We start from the raw sequence: 17241 nt of genomic DNA on the forward strand, positions 1-17241 counted from the left end.
ACATTCTCTCTATACCCTTTAAATACTTAATTGGATATAAGGAAAAATAAAATAAAATAAAATGCAGTAAGTTTCTAATTGATAAGTCACACTACAGCCCCCAAGCATGTAAACAGAAAGACAGCAGTCCTGGTTTGTTGCCATATGTTTCAGTACTTGGACTATAACTCCACCTCAGAAAAACTTCAATTGAAAATGAAGATTTCCTGTCATAAAATAGCTTGATAGTTAGAAAATTTCTTGCTCATAACTATTATATATTTGTCTGTCTTTAGATTTTTTTGACATTTTAATTCTACAGATAATTCAAGACAGTTGTATATATGCTTCCTATAAAACACAGTTCACCTTAAATACTTGCAGCTCTTCAAGAATCACTTCTTCCATTGATTCTGTCTCTTGATTGTAAATTGTAATGACTTTCAACACAATTCCATTATCTGGGAATCAATTTAAAATAACAAAACAAACAAAAAAAGTTATAACTGGTGGAAACATTTCTGTAGCCTTCAAATACTTTAAATTACTTCTTCAAAATTATTATTATGAACAGAAATTTATAAATAAGTACAGGTAGTTGCATATTGCTCTTACTGGTGAGGATTCTTACTCTTAGAAATAAAACACATGTCAATTTTTCCCTGGCAAATATGAATCAGCTGAAACACCTCTGAGCTATAAGATTAATAGTTTTGTATTTTTCGGACTCTAGGTCGTAATCCCTTGGTGAGCTGCAAAAGGATGAAAGAGGGTTGCCATATTTCAGATTAAAAAAATGAGAGTAGGCAGGTGCTAAATCCATTAAAGCAAGGGAGTGTGAAGAGGCTTTAATTATAAGATATGAGTGTTTACACTAGTTAGGAAACTACTAACTATCCTTAATTGCTGGCAGCAGCTCTGTTCCTCCAGGTAAGAGTACAAAGACCTACAGAGTTTCATTGTCCCCAGTTCTCATCCTCTTCCAGGGAAACACTGAGCTGTTGTTGAGCTGAAGGTATTAATCAAAGGAAGATGAACCTAAAGAACCCCTGCACATTCAAAAAGTCTAAGGCACATTGGAGCTTGTGTCTGTCAGGCTCTCTGTCACTATAAGTCTTGCAGGAAAAGAAAACACATGAACAGCATCTGATCTTCCATGACTTCAGCTTTGTCTTGCTGGCTATTATTAGAGTAGTCTTGCTTTCCTTAATCCGAAAATCTATCATCAACAGTGGCAAATATGACTTCCTTTCTTCAGTTACCTTCAGTCACCTTTGATTTACAGGCGAAATATTAAGCTGACAAGCACTAGGAAAAATGTTCAGAAAAGATCAAAGGGGCAAACATAAAGAGGAACCATTAAACTGGGGTCATACGCAGCTTCTCAAAGAGAATATGCAATCAAAAGCATCCATTTTGTGACAGAACAGTAAAAAGAAATTGCAGTCTGAGCTCTGATTTTCACAAGTCCCTCTTCGAATCTCACTGACAGATATGTGAAGGTTAGTGCTGGCATTCAGACTTTCCTTTGATGAACCTTTCTAACCTGCACTGCTACCCAGAGGAAGCTTCTGCTTGACTGTAAGGCCCAGTTTACTTATGTTACACAGCAGGTGTTGTGCTCAGATAAAAAAAGATTAACCCTTTCTAACATTATATAGCCAAGGAAAGCAGTGAGTTTTTTGATGGGAGCTTTGCCTATCAGAGATTGCAGGGTTTGTTTTGGAGTTTCTAAAGCCCAAATTCCTATACTGGAATTTCATGGCACCTGGGATTAGACATCTCAAGAAGACTAAGCAGCTGTTGGGTGCCAGTCCAGCACAGCTCTAAGGCATACACCTTGGATTCAAATTTACTGAACAGAAGACGTGTACAAGAGTATTTGATACAGTATATCAGTCACAAATGCAAGTGGAATATATGAAAATTCTAGGCACTACTATAAAATCTAATATAAAGAAATAAGTGACACATGACACAATGTTTTATTGACCATGCTAAGTCCAGTACAGAGACCATACTGAGGCTGTTTCAAACCTTAGAAAACAGAACTAATATAAATATGCCTTTGCTATTCTACAAACATGCTTCTTTTGAGTGTTCTCAACACTGAAATGTGCTTATCAGAGGAATTTCATTAGTAAAAAAATAATTCACTGTGACTGCTTTCCTAAACAAAATGGTCAAAATGATTTGTGATACCACTCCTGTTGTTAAATTGATAAAATGTGAATTTTGTGAATCTTTGGATTTTTTCCAGACAAATTAGATGAGACTAAAGTATTTTCTAGTTCCAGGCTTTCCACTTATTTTCTAAAGTTTTTTGATTTTCCAGATACCATTAGAATGTGTTTTTTCCTATGGTTGCTTAGAGTTAGGGCAGGTCTATGATATATTTTACCCTAACCATATTTGTTTGGTAAATGTTTAAAAATCTACTTTAAACAAGCTCTCTGTGTCTTTTGAAAATGGCACAGAAGACAGACAATAAACCTTGGCAGAAAACTTCTAACAGTTTCTTTTTAAGAAACTCGGGCATTTCCTCCTTCCTTCCTTGAGCTGAGTTGTAACCCAAATCTGGAAGATGGAAGTTTCTTTTTAACAGTATTAGCTAGATTTGTGGTCTCCAGAATTGGGGAAAATAAACTGTGGAATAAAGCCAATAACTTGAACTGATATTTTTGAAAATCATATCACTGTTGTTTCTCTCAGGTCTCTAGGTCACAGCTCAGAAGTATGCTCAGATATGTGATTGTGTTCTGAAATTTTAAAAATAAGGCCAGTTGTCCAGGATTTTAATTTAAGGTTCTTGTTTGGAAATAATAATAAAAAAAGAAATGGAATCTGATACTTAAGTTTTTCTTCCTATTCTTTAAATGTTTCCCTTCCATTATTTTTCTGTATGATGTTATCAGTACAGTGAAGCACATGTCTAGAATGACTCCCCTCCTCTGTAAGGTTAAGACTGGCACAGTCACGCAAAGAATGATTGTTAGAAAGGAATGTTGTACTGATTTCTTATTTTTGGACTGTGCACAAATTGATTGTTTTAAAAACAACACCCTATTAAATCAATTTTCTCCCTTGCTTGCTTTATTTTACCTGTGCCAATGAACAAGACATCATATTGTCCATCTTCGGCTTCCACTCTATCCACTGCTATTTGTTTAAGATTGTACTTTCCATCCGTTTTAACTAGAATTGGTCTTTTATGAACAGGTTTGATGGGCTGATACATCAGTGGATGACTCCTGGCAAAATGGACAGCTTCATCAGGATAGTCTTTGGTGGTAGTGTACAGGCCGCCATTCACCTTGCTGGCACACTGCAAAAACATAAAATACCTTGAAGGCTTGCCAAATAAATTGTCAGAAACAGGACTTGTTTTCAGAGATAATGACAAGTCTACAGAAAACCTGGCATAAAAACAGGCACGGAAGTCCACAGTAAGAATTGGGGCAGTGAATTCTATGCTTTATGCATGTGTGGGTTATTAATCATGAAAGGGAATGCTGAACAGAGCCTTGGCATAGTCATGATCAGAAAGGGTGAGCTTCTTCCTCTCTGGCATACTAACAGCAGAATAAATAAATGACAAAACCCATAGTGCTTACATCTTTCCCAAATTCCTCCTGAAGAGAAATCAGAATTTCCATTGACTGTGTTAGGAGAAAGGAGTTTCCTATCTCAGTAGAGACAAAGCCATGTGAAGTCAGCAGAACACTAATGCTTGAAATCAATGTCTAGTCTTACTGCTTTTGATTGCAAAATGTATTACCATAAACTAAGCACAGTTAAAAATGATGCCAGCAGCAACAGTAATTCTCGATCTCAGGCATTCTAACAGTATTGCATTTGATTCTAGTTCCTATATTAAAAACAACACCCTATTATATATCATGGTTTAGCTTGAAATACCAATGCTTGCATTGATCAATATACTGTTTTGCAAAGCAAAGAGACTTTATGTCAATGATTGATTAAAAGAGGCTTACTCCTTTGGTCAGATGTGCAATTAAGGATGATTTAATGTGTTAAACAGAGAAGTTAATTTTAGGGTGCTTTGGGAAGGATATAGTGTTCCTTAATGGAACATAGATTCTACATTTCTAATTTGCTTCATGACTTCTAATTGAAACCATTTATGATCAAACTAGAAATATCTCAGTGACCTTTTATTTTCTCCAAATATTCATAAGAGAGTGTGGTTTTAAGAAGTATTCAAGAAAAGCCACAGTAGCAGCCTTTCCCTATTTAAATTGGATTTTTCAATCAATAAAATGAAATAGAATACTCTTTATGTTTACTGGAAACAGTAATTTTAAACTTGTAGTCAACTGCAATTGACAATAACAAACTCCTGCACTTGTCAAGTGGGACAATGTTTGTTTCCACTTTTTGGGCTTAGCTACAGAAAAGTATTTGTTCAATGCTGACTTTAAAGTAATTGTCTAATCAGCCTGGTCATGGAACTTCACTAGCTGTTTGCAATAAGGAGACAGAGCTGGAGCATGAAGACAGGCTAAGCCGCTGCTTTCTATGCTCTGCACAGAATATCAAGAGAGTAGGCATTGCTAGGATCCCTTTGCAAAGTTCTAGTCCTGGAGAGATTTAATAAAAATAATCCTTCCCAGGCTTTTCATTTTTAATGAAATAAAATCAAGTCATCTAGAAAGGAAACAGTAGATGCAGCTGTCTCTGAAACATATCAACACCATTTTTGAGGTAACTGATGTCATTCCCAGAAGCATCACAGTCTAAATGCACTAAAAGAATCAGGAAAACAGGAGCAGAGCTTATGGCAGAAGCAGTGCTTCAAGTAGACTTCAGAAAACAGTGATTACAGAGTCTGTCAGATCCAGTATGACTCTTAACGGTGGTTTTCTGTTTATTTAGCTTTAACCTCTACTCTCATTCCTTATAGACTCCATCTTTACCCACTCAATAGCTAAGATCAAAGAATGCTGACTCTCAGAGATGCCTACCAGTGGGTTATTTTTGGCCTCTTGTCACTGTCACTCCTGTAATGGGAAAGGTAGTGGGATTCAGGTGACCAATATGCTGACCTTTTCTTTGGAGTGTGAAACCTAACACTGTGGGCTACAGCCTGAAACATGCTTTCTCTTCATGCTACTGGAAAAGCATTGAGAACACCTCTAAACTTTGCCCTAAATGAGCAGCTGAAAATGAATCAATTAATCCTCTGTTAGCTGGCAGAATCAGCTACTTCAGCCTCTACAACATATAGGGACAAACATGATTAAATCGATTAACACCCAGGAAAGACCTTGTTCCTCAACTAACTCATTCCATGATATTGGGAAAAATTACTTGTGTTCTTTTACATCTGTTTCAGCTCTGATGCCTTGCATTTTGGGGAGGTTACAATCCAGTCTGACCCGAACATGGCCACTCAGAGCCAAGGGAGAGAAGCATCGAAAGTGAGTAGAACTTAGGGCAGTCTTTCTATAAATCATTGTCAGCTTTGCTGAAGCACTTGCTTAGTGTTCTCTCCTTCTTGCCAAGAAATCACCATTTAATCTTCAGTGCTAGGAAATACCAATGTAATGACTCTAGTCATTAATACTGAATTCTTGCCTGTGTTTAACACTAGTTCTAATAACATATGTGAGCTGTTCTACTGCCTGGAAAAAAAAATGAATACCACTTAAAGAAGAACCGTATCATCTTTGTAAAATATAAAGCCATTCTGTAATGCATACCTGACACTGTCTCATTATTTGGTAAAACTGTAAAAACTCTAGATTTGCTATACAAAATGTGAACTCGGAAACTAATAATTCCTTTGAATTCAACTGTTTTGCTCAACAGTTGATATTTACTCTTCTGTTTTCCTATCCTGACTCAGTACCAATGATTGACTTTGATCCACATCAAACAAGCACAAAACCATTTGGTATTGATGTCAGCACTGCTACAGTGGTAGCTAATTGGACAAGATGGCCAAATCATATTCATAATGTTAAATCTCAGATAATCTCTTTTGTGAGCATCCACTTCTGCATTTTGACTCAAGTCTCTAACCCCAAGAAAGGCAAAGGAAAACATTAATTTAAAATGAGAGACGACATGCATTCAAAATCATACTACAGGGAGAAAGGTTGTATTGCATGGACTAGATAAGCTAATAGGCCTTCTCACCTCTCATTCCTGCGATTCAGTGATAAATGAATTGTAAGCAATGTTTACTTCTGCAAATGCTTGCTTTTAGTATAAAAGAGAATATTTTTTCAGTTAGCAAAGGAAAAACAACACTGAAAGTAATGCTCCAGCAACTGTTTATTCCACCGTTAAGATCAAGAGAGCGAGCCCCTAGCCTGCAAGAAGATAGAGACAAAATGTGGAAACTGGGGGGGTGGTTTAGCCAAACAGCTATTAAAAATGTCTTTGTATCTCACAGAGTCAAAAGCTTCACAATGCTGACATGATAAGGCTCACCTTCAGTGAGCATAAACAAAAGCAGCTTTGCAACAGAGGACATTGCCACGGGTGGGTACGTAGCTGTATTCCCAAAAGGTGTGAGAAGAAGAAATCCTGGATGTATTGCTTCTCTGGGTTAGCTTGGCTCTGCCTGCTGTGGTGGTACTCTCTCTGACTTATAGCAGGAAGGGGAAGGTGAGGGAGGCCGTGGTTGTGCCCCATCTGTGAGATGATGACGGGCCTCTGCAATTGCAAAGAGCACCTTGAAGCCACACTGCCAGACTGTCAATGTGGGACTGCTCCCCTCTCCCCAGAGCTGGGATGTGAGAGCCCTGGGCTGAGATACTACAGGGATAGGAACGTCAGAAGCACCTAAAAAGAGAGTGAAATGGCAAAAGAGTCTGGAATGAAGATTACTTGTGACGCCTTTGAGAAATCAACACAGAAATTAGGAAATCCTTGTAGAAATCTATTACCTGTGTCTAAATAACGTTTGTGATTTCCTCCAGAATTTCTGTTTACCAAATGAAAAATCTAAATGCCAGATGGGAACAGCTCTCTACATGACAGCACCAGGATAGCTTTGGTGCATGCTACAATAGTTGATAGACTAATTGCATTTTCAAAATATGTCTTGTTTCTTTTCTTCACTTACAATCCATTTGAAGAAAAAAAAGTTTGTGAAGAAGCTTGTGTGAAAACTAAGGAAAAGCATGAGTGATTTTTCTGAGTTTAGTTCTTTGCAACATTGGTTTAATATTTCTGTATTCTCTGTAAAGAGTACAGAACAAGAATGTTAGTAAGCTCAGGAACCTGATTTGAGGATTATAAAATATCATTCTGTGATGTCTAAAAGCAAACCAATGAATGTGAGGATATGACCATTGCTTCTATGACCTCAGATGATGGAGGATTTACTCCTTATCTACAAACATGTTTATTTTGATCAGTTACATTTTTTAAAAAAATCTACATCTCATTTCTAACCTGTGCACTGAAGTAAATTATAGAAATATTAAACTTTGATCCCTTTTGAAAAAGACAGGAAAAAAAAGAACCAGAACCACCTGAACTTGAAATAGTGGATAATTCTTTTTTTTTTTCTTCCTTTAACACTTGTTAAATGCCCTGGTTTCGGCAGACAATAGAAGGAAAGTGAAATGCCTTGTGTGAACTTGTTTTTTCCAGTCATGATCTTATTTACATTGGAAAATATTGCATGTATCTTTTTTATATTTTTAATGTAAATAAAGGCACATTTTTCTACTTCATCCTGGCTTGATTTTTACAAGTCAAGTCAGTAGGGACAATTTATTCTCCAGAAGGTTCTATTAGAAAATGGCTCACTCGATACACTAAAATAAATTTGATTTTACATTTATTTCTTTGGCAATAAGAGAAAAGTTGTCAAGGCTCAGAAATACAAAATATGTCAGCAGCCAAATTTAAAAGAACAGCCATTCTAGGCTCCATAGGAAGTGAGGTTCCTTCCCAGATAATGCACTTACCACTTCTGAACACAGCACCTGACCCACCTTCTAGAGGTGGCTCTTTCTGTCCCTGTTGCCTGGTGTCCTAACTTTGGGACCTTAGTACCTTAGCACAAGGTTGTTAAATTTAAGTCCCAACAGGTTTTTTAAAAACTTTATGTACTTAATTCCACTATTTTCCTTTGGAAATGTACGGTTCTAGTACTTGATTAAACTTATTGCTGAGCCATTCTAGACTTTTTCAGAAGTGTTAGAGTATATTTATATGTACAAATAAATACGTCGTGGAGTGTGAAGTCAAGATGATTTGTACATTAGCAGCAGTCTGTTTTTTCTTCCTGTATTCATTTACACAGTAAAGCAATGGAAAATAGATTGTACTTACTGAGCCAGGTCTAGGGTAAGGTACTTTTCCTTCATATAGAGCCCAGTGGTACTCAGGTCCTTCTTTATGAGCATAGGGTCCATTGAAAGCTGCTCGGACACTTGCCATATGGTAAACACATACAGCATATCCTCTAAATATATTGCTATGAAGTAAAATTCAAAGACATTATTAAAGCAATATGTCACATTCTGCATATATAATGATAGCATTATTTTGTAATTCCAAATAAGTCATATTTCAATTGTATTCAGGGAAAAAAATACTTTATTTCCTATATGTTTTTCTTATTACTACCATGACAAATGTTCTTTATACAGTCTTTAATGTATTTATATTTATAACACATTTCTTGGAGGAAGCTCTGTGTTGTTATACCAAAATTTGAAGATGGTGAATACAGACTTTTAATTACTTGTTTTTTGAACACAACAGAAGTGCAGCAAACTGAACTCAGGTCTCATAAGACTTTGATTAGTGACTTAAACAGTTAACCATTTTTTTTGTCTAAGATTTTTCCTGCTCTTACTTCAGAAAGATGGGAATCATCCAGAGCTGACTGAAATAGAGTCTTTTTATATTGACTGATAATGTTGGTTGGTGTTATTAGTTAGATCATCAAGATAAATCTATGTAGATCAATCCACATAAAAGTGTCATTTTTTACTTTTAAATTTAATGCCCTTAGTTCCAGAGAAGCTTTTTTTTTCTTTCTTTTTTTTTTCTTATTAAGAAGTATCAGTGTTCTCTACAGAGTCATTGTTTCTGAAGACTCCAGAAGTTGATCCAGGTAGTTTTAATTAGGTGTCCATCTCTTTCTACTGGCATAGGGAACCAGTAGGAAATGCTAGGTGTCTGTGTCCCTAGAGGGACAGATCTGCCTTGCTTTCTTCCAAAAAGGAAAAAAATCAGCAGAGTGAAATAGTGACAAAAGCACAGCTGCTCTTCTCTGCCAGCTACACCTAAGCTAACAGTTGGAGCTCCAAGAAACAGGTACAGTGTGCTTACACTGGAACTGAGCTGCAGTGGAAAAGGAGGACACCGGCAACATTACGGCTGGTGTTTTAGGCTTCACTAGGAAACTAGGAGGAATTTAATCTATTATCTCCTTAAACTTGAATTACAGTGGAGCTCTTAAAGGAAGACAGGTGGCTTTGATAGATGGCTCATATAAGCATGCAGAAGTGCATATACTTTGACACTAGAAAATTTTCAAGCAGAGAAACATCTAACTAACTTATGATCCAGATAGACTGGATCACTGAATAAGACTTCAGGCCTCTGAGTCTCACAGAGCAGTTTTTACATTAGCAAGGAATACCACTGTGAGTAGAACAAGGATTAAACTGTTTACTCTTTATTTGCCAAGGGATATTTATCATGCAGCTTCTATCAATTCAGTAGGCTGTTCAAACATTCCTTTATTGCTGCTATTATTTCTTCTAGTTGTTTACCTTGTAGTGCTGAAGAGGCCAAATATCACTGGATTTTTATTATCACGAGTTTGCAGCAAAAACACATCCTCTGTAAAATTGAAATGCAATGTTATTAGTAGACAATTACTTTTCTCAGCCTGAGATGCTTCATTGCTTGCTAAAAGTGTGATCCTATTTTACTCATATATGCAGTTGAATTTTATATAGAAGTTAAAAGAAGTTTTTAAAAACCATGCAATACATAAAGGCATAATTGATTATAGTCAGCTATATTTGTAGAGGACTTCATATACATTGGAAACAAAACACTAACAACCTTTCCTTGTTAAAGAATATAAGTATGCTGTTTCACAGTAATATTTGTTATCATGAAGGTATATGTTTTGTATAATGGTTTTAAGTCCGTTGCAACCTAGGAAGTTTACCTAATTCATCAAAATGTGTATCAATTCCGTTTCTCCCAGGTACAGAGCAAACTAGCCTGGTTTTGAGGAAAGTGCTCCATTTATTCACAAGCATTCGCTGGCCTCCCATATCATTCTGCATAGAAAGAAACAAATGCTGATGATAACTTGAATGAGTAAGTCTAGAACCACAAACATCTCTGCTGAATTAGCTGCTTATTGTATCTTTTAATAACAAAAGCACACATTTTCAAACAACATGTCTATTACCAGTATTATTTGTCTGGAGTTGGTTTTCAAGTAGGATTGCTTTGATCAAGTCCAGGTCTCATTAAGAGCTGTGGGTTTATAAGAATTTTTTAATTCTCTACTGCATTCAAGGATAGTTTTAAAGATTCAGCTGTTGTAAAGCTTTTTTAGTTCTCTTTATTTTTAATGGCATGTATTGAATACATTAACAAAGTTTAGCTTTGCTTTAGGAGCTCAGTACAGTGTTAGATCAACATATTTGGAAACTGAAGCCCTGAATCTATCTATAGAGCTGGCACAGCTGGGGCAGCTCTGAAGCAAATGTCTACTGTCAAAAAAAAAAGGGGTCATTCAGTACTACTTAGTAATTGGACTCTGTAACTTTTGGGTAGCATCTTCAAAGCTATGGCCTTATATTCAGCTAGACTGTGTAACTGACTATTGAAGGCTCTGTATTAAGCTTGTAAAATTCCTTTCACAGCTTCCCTCTAAACTACTGAAATTAGTTGATTTCCTAAGATTCACAAGGAGATCTTACAAAAACAGAAATGTGTTTTCCTCAGAAAAGTAGAAATATACAGAGTAGGTGCCTATGTGTTGCAAAACCTGTTACAGCTCAGATGAAAATGTGAAAGTTGGAAAAAAAACCAGTTTTTGATTCACCAGCTAGCTAATTTTTGTATTCATTACATTAAATTTTAATTATAGCATATGGATGCGAAGTTACCATGCAGAAGATAAAGCTTTTGGAGTTTTGAACAAGTGGAAGAGGAAGGTCCGTGGGATTTTGGTTTAACCCATGGCTAGATATAAGACATTTAGATGGAGAGATTTCAGACTAGACGGAGTTATTAAAATAGTCTATTCAGACATCTACCAGAACATATGCCAAATAATTCTACTTCAGATCTTGATACAGGCTTGAATTCAGAAAGCCAGCTGGCTTTGTGAACGTTAATGTCTTAGGCTGCAATTTGGTACTTTGCATACTTCAGATGTTTTAAGTTATGCATGAATATCCCTTAAGAGATTTTTATAGGTAGTATGCTGCTGAGTATATGTGACATATACTATGCATTGAGGTGACAGAAGACTTTTACCTTACATCTTACTTGTTGCCCAATAGATTTAGGAATGTATCCCATACAGTTAGGAAGGAAGAATGCAATTTTTTCAGAAACAAAATCAGATGCTAAGAAATAAACTTCTCATTCCTTCCCTTAATCAAGCAGATGTAGTCCCAGTGGGAATGGGAGAACTCCTTACATCAGCCTTACTGTAGTTCAATTAATAGAAAAAGAATGCACCCAAACTCCATCAATTGTTCAGAGAGGACCAATTATGGACAGTTTAATCTGGGAGATCTTATGTTAAGTGTGCTCCTCGTCAGTAACTGCCTGAGATCTCCTTCCTATGTGTGGAGCCAGGTATCCAAAAAGAGATGAGATCAATACACCAGAAATTTGACCTGAGCAGGAAATAGGTAATTGTGTACAGTAGTAGGTGAGCAAGGTCTCTGCTAGTGACTTTTCTGCTCCTTCTGGTAAACTTTATGCCTGACTGCAATAATAATTTGCGGGGCAGTTCAATCGTTTGTTCTAGTTTCCTATCTGCAGAATTTTCATTAGTTGCTGTTAAGAAGAATAATAGATGAAATGAAAAGAGTAGTTAGTATTTATAAAACACTTTATATATGATTGACATTGCATCCCTTCTATTTATGCCTGAGAAAGAGGTTTTCAAAATTTATGGAATCACAGAATTTTTGAATTTAGCAGAGATCTCTGGAGATCATCTAGGCCAACCGCCCTGCTCAGAACAAGCTGCTTTAAGCAAGTTGCTCAGACTCGTGTCTAGTCAGGTTTTGAATATTTCCAAGAATGGAGGCTCTGTACAATTTGTGTCAGTCTTCAACCACCTTGACAGTAAAAAAATGTTTTCCTATGTTCAGATAGAAGTGCATGTGTTTCAATCTATGCCTGTTGCCTCTTGTCCTGTCCGGCTGGCTGCAAAAGCCAAATGTCTGATAGAATAGCCATTTATCCACCATGAATGCAGCTGAGTTAAGTGTCCTCCTTGATGACAGATTAGGAAAGAAAGAGGAAACGTCAGAGAGGAATGGTGTCTGGGCTGGTCTCATCACCAGGAATGTGAGGAGACACCAACTTATGTCAGCTGTGAGAGCTGCAAGAGGCCCTGGACCTACAACCGGCATTAAGGGAGATGGAACCTTGATCTGAATTGAGAATATGGATGGTAAAAGAGTCCTGTGGGCAACTGCCATTGCTGTTACCACATATCAGAACAAAGGAATGGAGTTGAATAACAAGATTTCTGAACTTTGCCCTCCTCTCTCAGCGAAATTCGGCTTCAAGCCCAGAATTCAGATTGCTTTTGAATTTTTTATTTCTTGAGGCTGTTTAGATGTAGGATTTTCATTCAGAACTATAACTTATCCTCACATACCTTAACAGATGCCATATTTGCCTGGGGGAGAAAGACCCATGCAAGAAGCATGCTTTTTTTTTTTTCATTTAGCTGGGGAATCAGAAAAAAGATCTTACCGCACATACGCGTCCCACTCTGGTATATATGGCATGAGCGCTTGTCTCGGCCTCTAATGCTTTTTCAGTAAAGAAGAAATATACTTTGTTATCATCATGGTCTTCATTGTCAGGGATCATGCATGAGCCAACAAATTTTGGTTCTTTAAAAGAAAACAAAAATTAATTGAGTTTAAGTTTATTAAAACATTCTCTTATTTTTTCAAGTCTTAAAATCAGCTGGTTGAAAAAGAAAAAAAATAAAATTAAAGAATCAGAGAGCTGTCAATCAGAGAGCTACCTAGGGGCATAGGGTGATAGAAATGGGAAAAAACCCTATTTTTTTGTGGATGGGTATCTATAGAACATGTGGAATACATTAATGCCAAACTATTTTTATAGCTCAGATTCACAAATCATTATTCCTTCATATGTGTGTAAGAAAAAGACCTTTTTCCAGTCCCTTTCTCTGTGGTTTATGTATTTTAATTTGGATTAGGATAAAACCTGGCTTTAATATTCACATAACAATCTCTGATCCCATGCAAAACAAATGTAGGAATGTCAACTTTGGACAAACAACCTTTTAAATAAAGAAGCTCTGGTAGTTCAGCTAATAGATGTTATACAAATATGTGTCTTCATAGACAGAAGATGCAATGTCATGAAATAAAAACTCTCCAAATTCTTTCTGTTTTGACATTTTACTGCAAAGTTGAAACTTAATTTCAGACTTCAGTCCATGCTTGTATCCCTTTTAACTTCACAAACAGAACTGTGAAATATTTAATCTCTGAATTGTAGCTAAGTTTTTACAAGTTCTTTAAATGAGAATGTAATTCATATAATTAGTATTTCTTAAGAAGCAGTAGGTTATGTAAATATTTTGTAATATTTTTATGAAAACAGTCATTACATTTTAAGACATTGATATAGCACTTGCTAATTTTCTGAAGTGTTTTTTTTATATACATTTAAAATATTTACTTTCTGCAAATTTAAATTTCAAGTATAAACCAGATTAAAAGCCAAGTTTGAGGTAATAATTTAGAGAATTCTACTTTTAAAATAATGAAATATTCCAGAGAGAACAGAATAGAAACTTAACTTGCATGTTGTGAATATCCAGTTGCTTGCTGCTACCCATATATAGCCAGTCTAAACACTCAGTTCAGAAAAACTCAAAGTATTGGACTTACAGAATAGTTAAGGATGTTCTAAACATATTAAAAACAATAATTTCATTCATATCTGAGGTCAGATGCATGTTGGAAGAAGTATGAAACAGAATTATCGTCTCTCTTCTGATTCAGCAGAAAACTGCCTTGAAATTTGAGAGAAAAAGCTTCTATATCCTTTTCCTTAAAAGCTGATGCTCACCACATGAATCACCATAAAAGGAAATTATTGACTTTCCGGAAGGGACCTTAGCAACAGTTATGTCAATGTTGTGATGAAATGTTGCAATATTTTTGGAGCAAAACAAATCAAGATTTTGACTTTCCATTTCACAGAAATGTCAACACTTTGAAATTCAGTCACATTTCACATTGAAGACCATGAAACAAATTCTAAATTTCCCAGCACATGATTTTTCTTAATATTTTTCTTGTAAAATATATTATTTTTCTTCTTCAAAATTATCTCCTTTAACTTTTTATTTCATTTGATGGTACAATTGTATATTTATTATTTTGTGTTATTGCATGATTTATCTTCATTACACTACTTGGTAAATATTGAGTTGTTTTATTGCAACATAAAGAAAAAAAAAATCTCATGTAGGAAAAAAAGTATTGTGTTCTAATCAGAAGCTCCCATTAATTAAATAGAGAATTTAAAAATATCATTTTAATCGTATCTGGCTTAGAATGAAACAGTACAGAATATACAAATTATAAACTAAAAGCAATTTTAAAATTGATTTCAATATGTTCAATCCAGCAGGAGGTTAATGAAAAATTAATGGAAAAAAGATATTTTAAACAAATTCACCTCCAAATGGATATACTTATGCATGAACAATATCACTTGAATTTCTAGTTAAACAGAAATTCTATAGTCATCTGAAACACCTCTGACTCTGTGTTCTTCTTTCTCCTCCTTCCCATACCTTTTAACAGACGCTCACTATCAGGTTCAGTTCGAAGATGAGCCATGCGATTCATGGTGCGAAACAGAGCAGCATCTCTTCCCCAGTAGTCACTGTAGAGACCAGTAAAAAGTTCACCACCTGCAGATCACACATTAAAAAACAAAAAGAAAAAACAAAACAAAATCATCTGATAATGCTTTACTTATTAATTTCATTGTGTATGATAGAAACTGCATTATATATATGGCTCAGATTCAGGTAAGAAGACGAGTAAGTTACATATAGTCTAAGAGACTACGGACATTGGTTCTACCAGCACTGCAACATTCACAGTTGGAACAGCATGAGGACAAGAATTATAAATTTTATTCACCTGCTTGGCCTCATTTTTAAAACTGACTTAATGACGTCCAGATAGATTCGCAGACAAAACATGAAGGCATTAAATTAACATCAAATCACATCTGCCACATCAGACACCTAAGTTCAAAGACCCCACTGTCATTCAGTTAGTATCTGGCCCTAGAGACACCTACCCTTTGTTAGCACCTAAATTTTTACCAGTGCAAAGAATCTAACCAGTGGTTTACTTCTGGTCACCTCTAGATATGTCCTGCTCTTGCTAGCAACAAATTCCTTGGTTCCAGAACTGGAAGAGATGAGTAGAATTTGTGAGGAGCCAGAAAACAGGATGAAAATGCAGCAGCAGGTTTCAGAGGATGCAGTGCAAAGGGGAAAAAAAATGGTAGCTGCACCAAACCACTGTTTTGGGCTACACTGCATGGTTATAGTTCAAGGATAAATCATACCTGAATTCACAGATTGGAGCTCAAACAGTGGAATGTTTCATGTGCATAGTTATCAGATTTGGCTCTGTGAAAAACACAGCTGAATGAAAGATTAATTAATGAAGCACATTCCAGAAACACTGGATGGCTGGATGGACTTATGTCCCCAGCTGGAGGGATAAGGAGCAGTACCTGGTACCTTAGAAGTGATTTCTATAAACAAGCATGCTTTATTAAGCTGAAGGGTTTTTCCAGCCACAGGATCACAGAATCACAGAATATTAAGAGTTGGAAGGGACCTCTGAAGACCATCTAGTCTAACCCCACCTACTAGAGCAGGATCACCTAGAGAAGATCTCACAGGAATACCTCCAGGCAAGTTTTGAATCTCTCCAGAGAAGGAGATTCCACAATCTCTCTGGGCAGCCTGTTCCAGTGCTTTGTTATCCTCAAGTAAATAACTTGTTCCTTATGTTTAAGTGGAACCTCTTGTTTTCAAGTTTGTGACCATTGCACCTTGTCCTGTCACTGGGCACAACTGAGAAGAATCTGGTCTCATTCTCCTGACACCCACCCTTTAGATATTTATAAGCATTAATGAGATCCCCCTCAGTTTCCTCTTCTCCAGGCTAAACAGACCCAGCTCTCTTGACCTTTCCGTGTATGGAAGATGCTCCAGTCCCCTCATCACCTTTGTCGCTCTACACTGGGCTTTCTCCAGTAGTTTCTTGTCCTTCTTGAACTGGAGATCCCAGAACTGGGCACAGTATTCCAAAAGTGGCCTCACCAGGGCAGAGTAGAGTGGACTCGACTCACTGGCCATGCTTAGCCTACTGAAGCTGTTTCACTTAAACTGGAATAATTACCACTTGAGTGTAACTTGATTGCTGAGAGGCTTAGATGTTCAGTGGACAGAGAAAAAGTGCCTGTCTTACTGTGATCCAGGAGCAACATCTTTTCATAGCCTTATAATATTCGCCTGAGTAGGGACAGGAAAAGAAATCTTATGTAACCTGCACAACTAATGATGAATATTTCTCCAAAAAATTATGGGAGCAGAAATTGGGTGCTATCTCTAAATGGTTTACGTAGCATTAGCAAATTATACAAGCAGAGAAAAATATTAAAAATAATATGCTATAACTTTTGAAAATCTATATGTAGTGGATCATATGTGTGTTCAAAAATCCAGCCTATTTCTGACCAATCTAAAATCATGATATTGGATACATCTTACTTTGGTCAAATACCAGCAATAATTCTACCTTTTAGTTATGTATGACTGAAATTCCCCTCAACTGACCAAGTATGGAGAATAATATATTTCATATCATTGTGGATTTAGATTAAAAATTTCTTAGGTCCAATTTAAAAAGCAGGCAGTTATTGTCACTAGGTGGCATCCTTATGTTAGAAAATAATGCAGCAGGA

General features: G+C 36.2%; 1 protein-coding gene across 1 annotated transcript in view; it reads right to left on the reverse strand.

Moving 5' to 3' along the window:
* Positions 1-330: 330 nt before the first annotated feature.
* The window catches only part of SEMA3E (sema domain, immunoglobulin domain (Ig), short basic domain, secreted, (semaphorin) 3E), a gene marked incomplete at its 5' end in the record, with an annotated part of 44410 nt that continues 27499 nt past the window's right edge, over positions 331-17241 (reverse strand). Inside the window, 7 exons of the mRNA XM_010185953.1 lie at positions 331-440; positions 3082-3304; positions 8296-8440; positions 9750-9819; positions 10157-10271; positions 12949-13091; positions 15041-15160. Of these exons, the coding sequence (XP_010184255.1) occupies positions 331-440; positions 3082-3304; positions 8296-8440; positions 9750-9819; positions 10157-10271; positions 12949-13091; positions 15041-15160 (926 nt within the window). The remainder of the gene's footprint in view (positions 441-3081; positions 3305-8295; positions 8441-9749; positions 9820-10156; positions 10272-12948; positions 13092-15040; positions 15161-17241) is intronic.

Source organism: Mesitornis unicolor, unplaced genomic scaffold (genome assembly GCF_000695765.1).
Source record: "Mesitornis unicolor isolate BGI_N332 unplaced genomic scaffold, ASM69576v1 scaffold17726, whole genome shotgun sequence".
In the NCBI taxonomy this organism is placed as follows: domain Eukaryota; kingdom Metazoa; phylum Chordata; class Aves; order Mesitornithiformes; family Mesitornithidae; genus Mesitornis; species Mesitornis unicolor.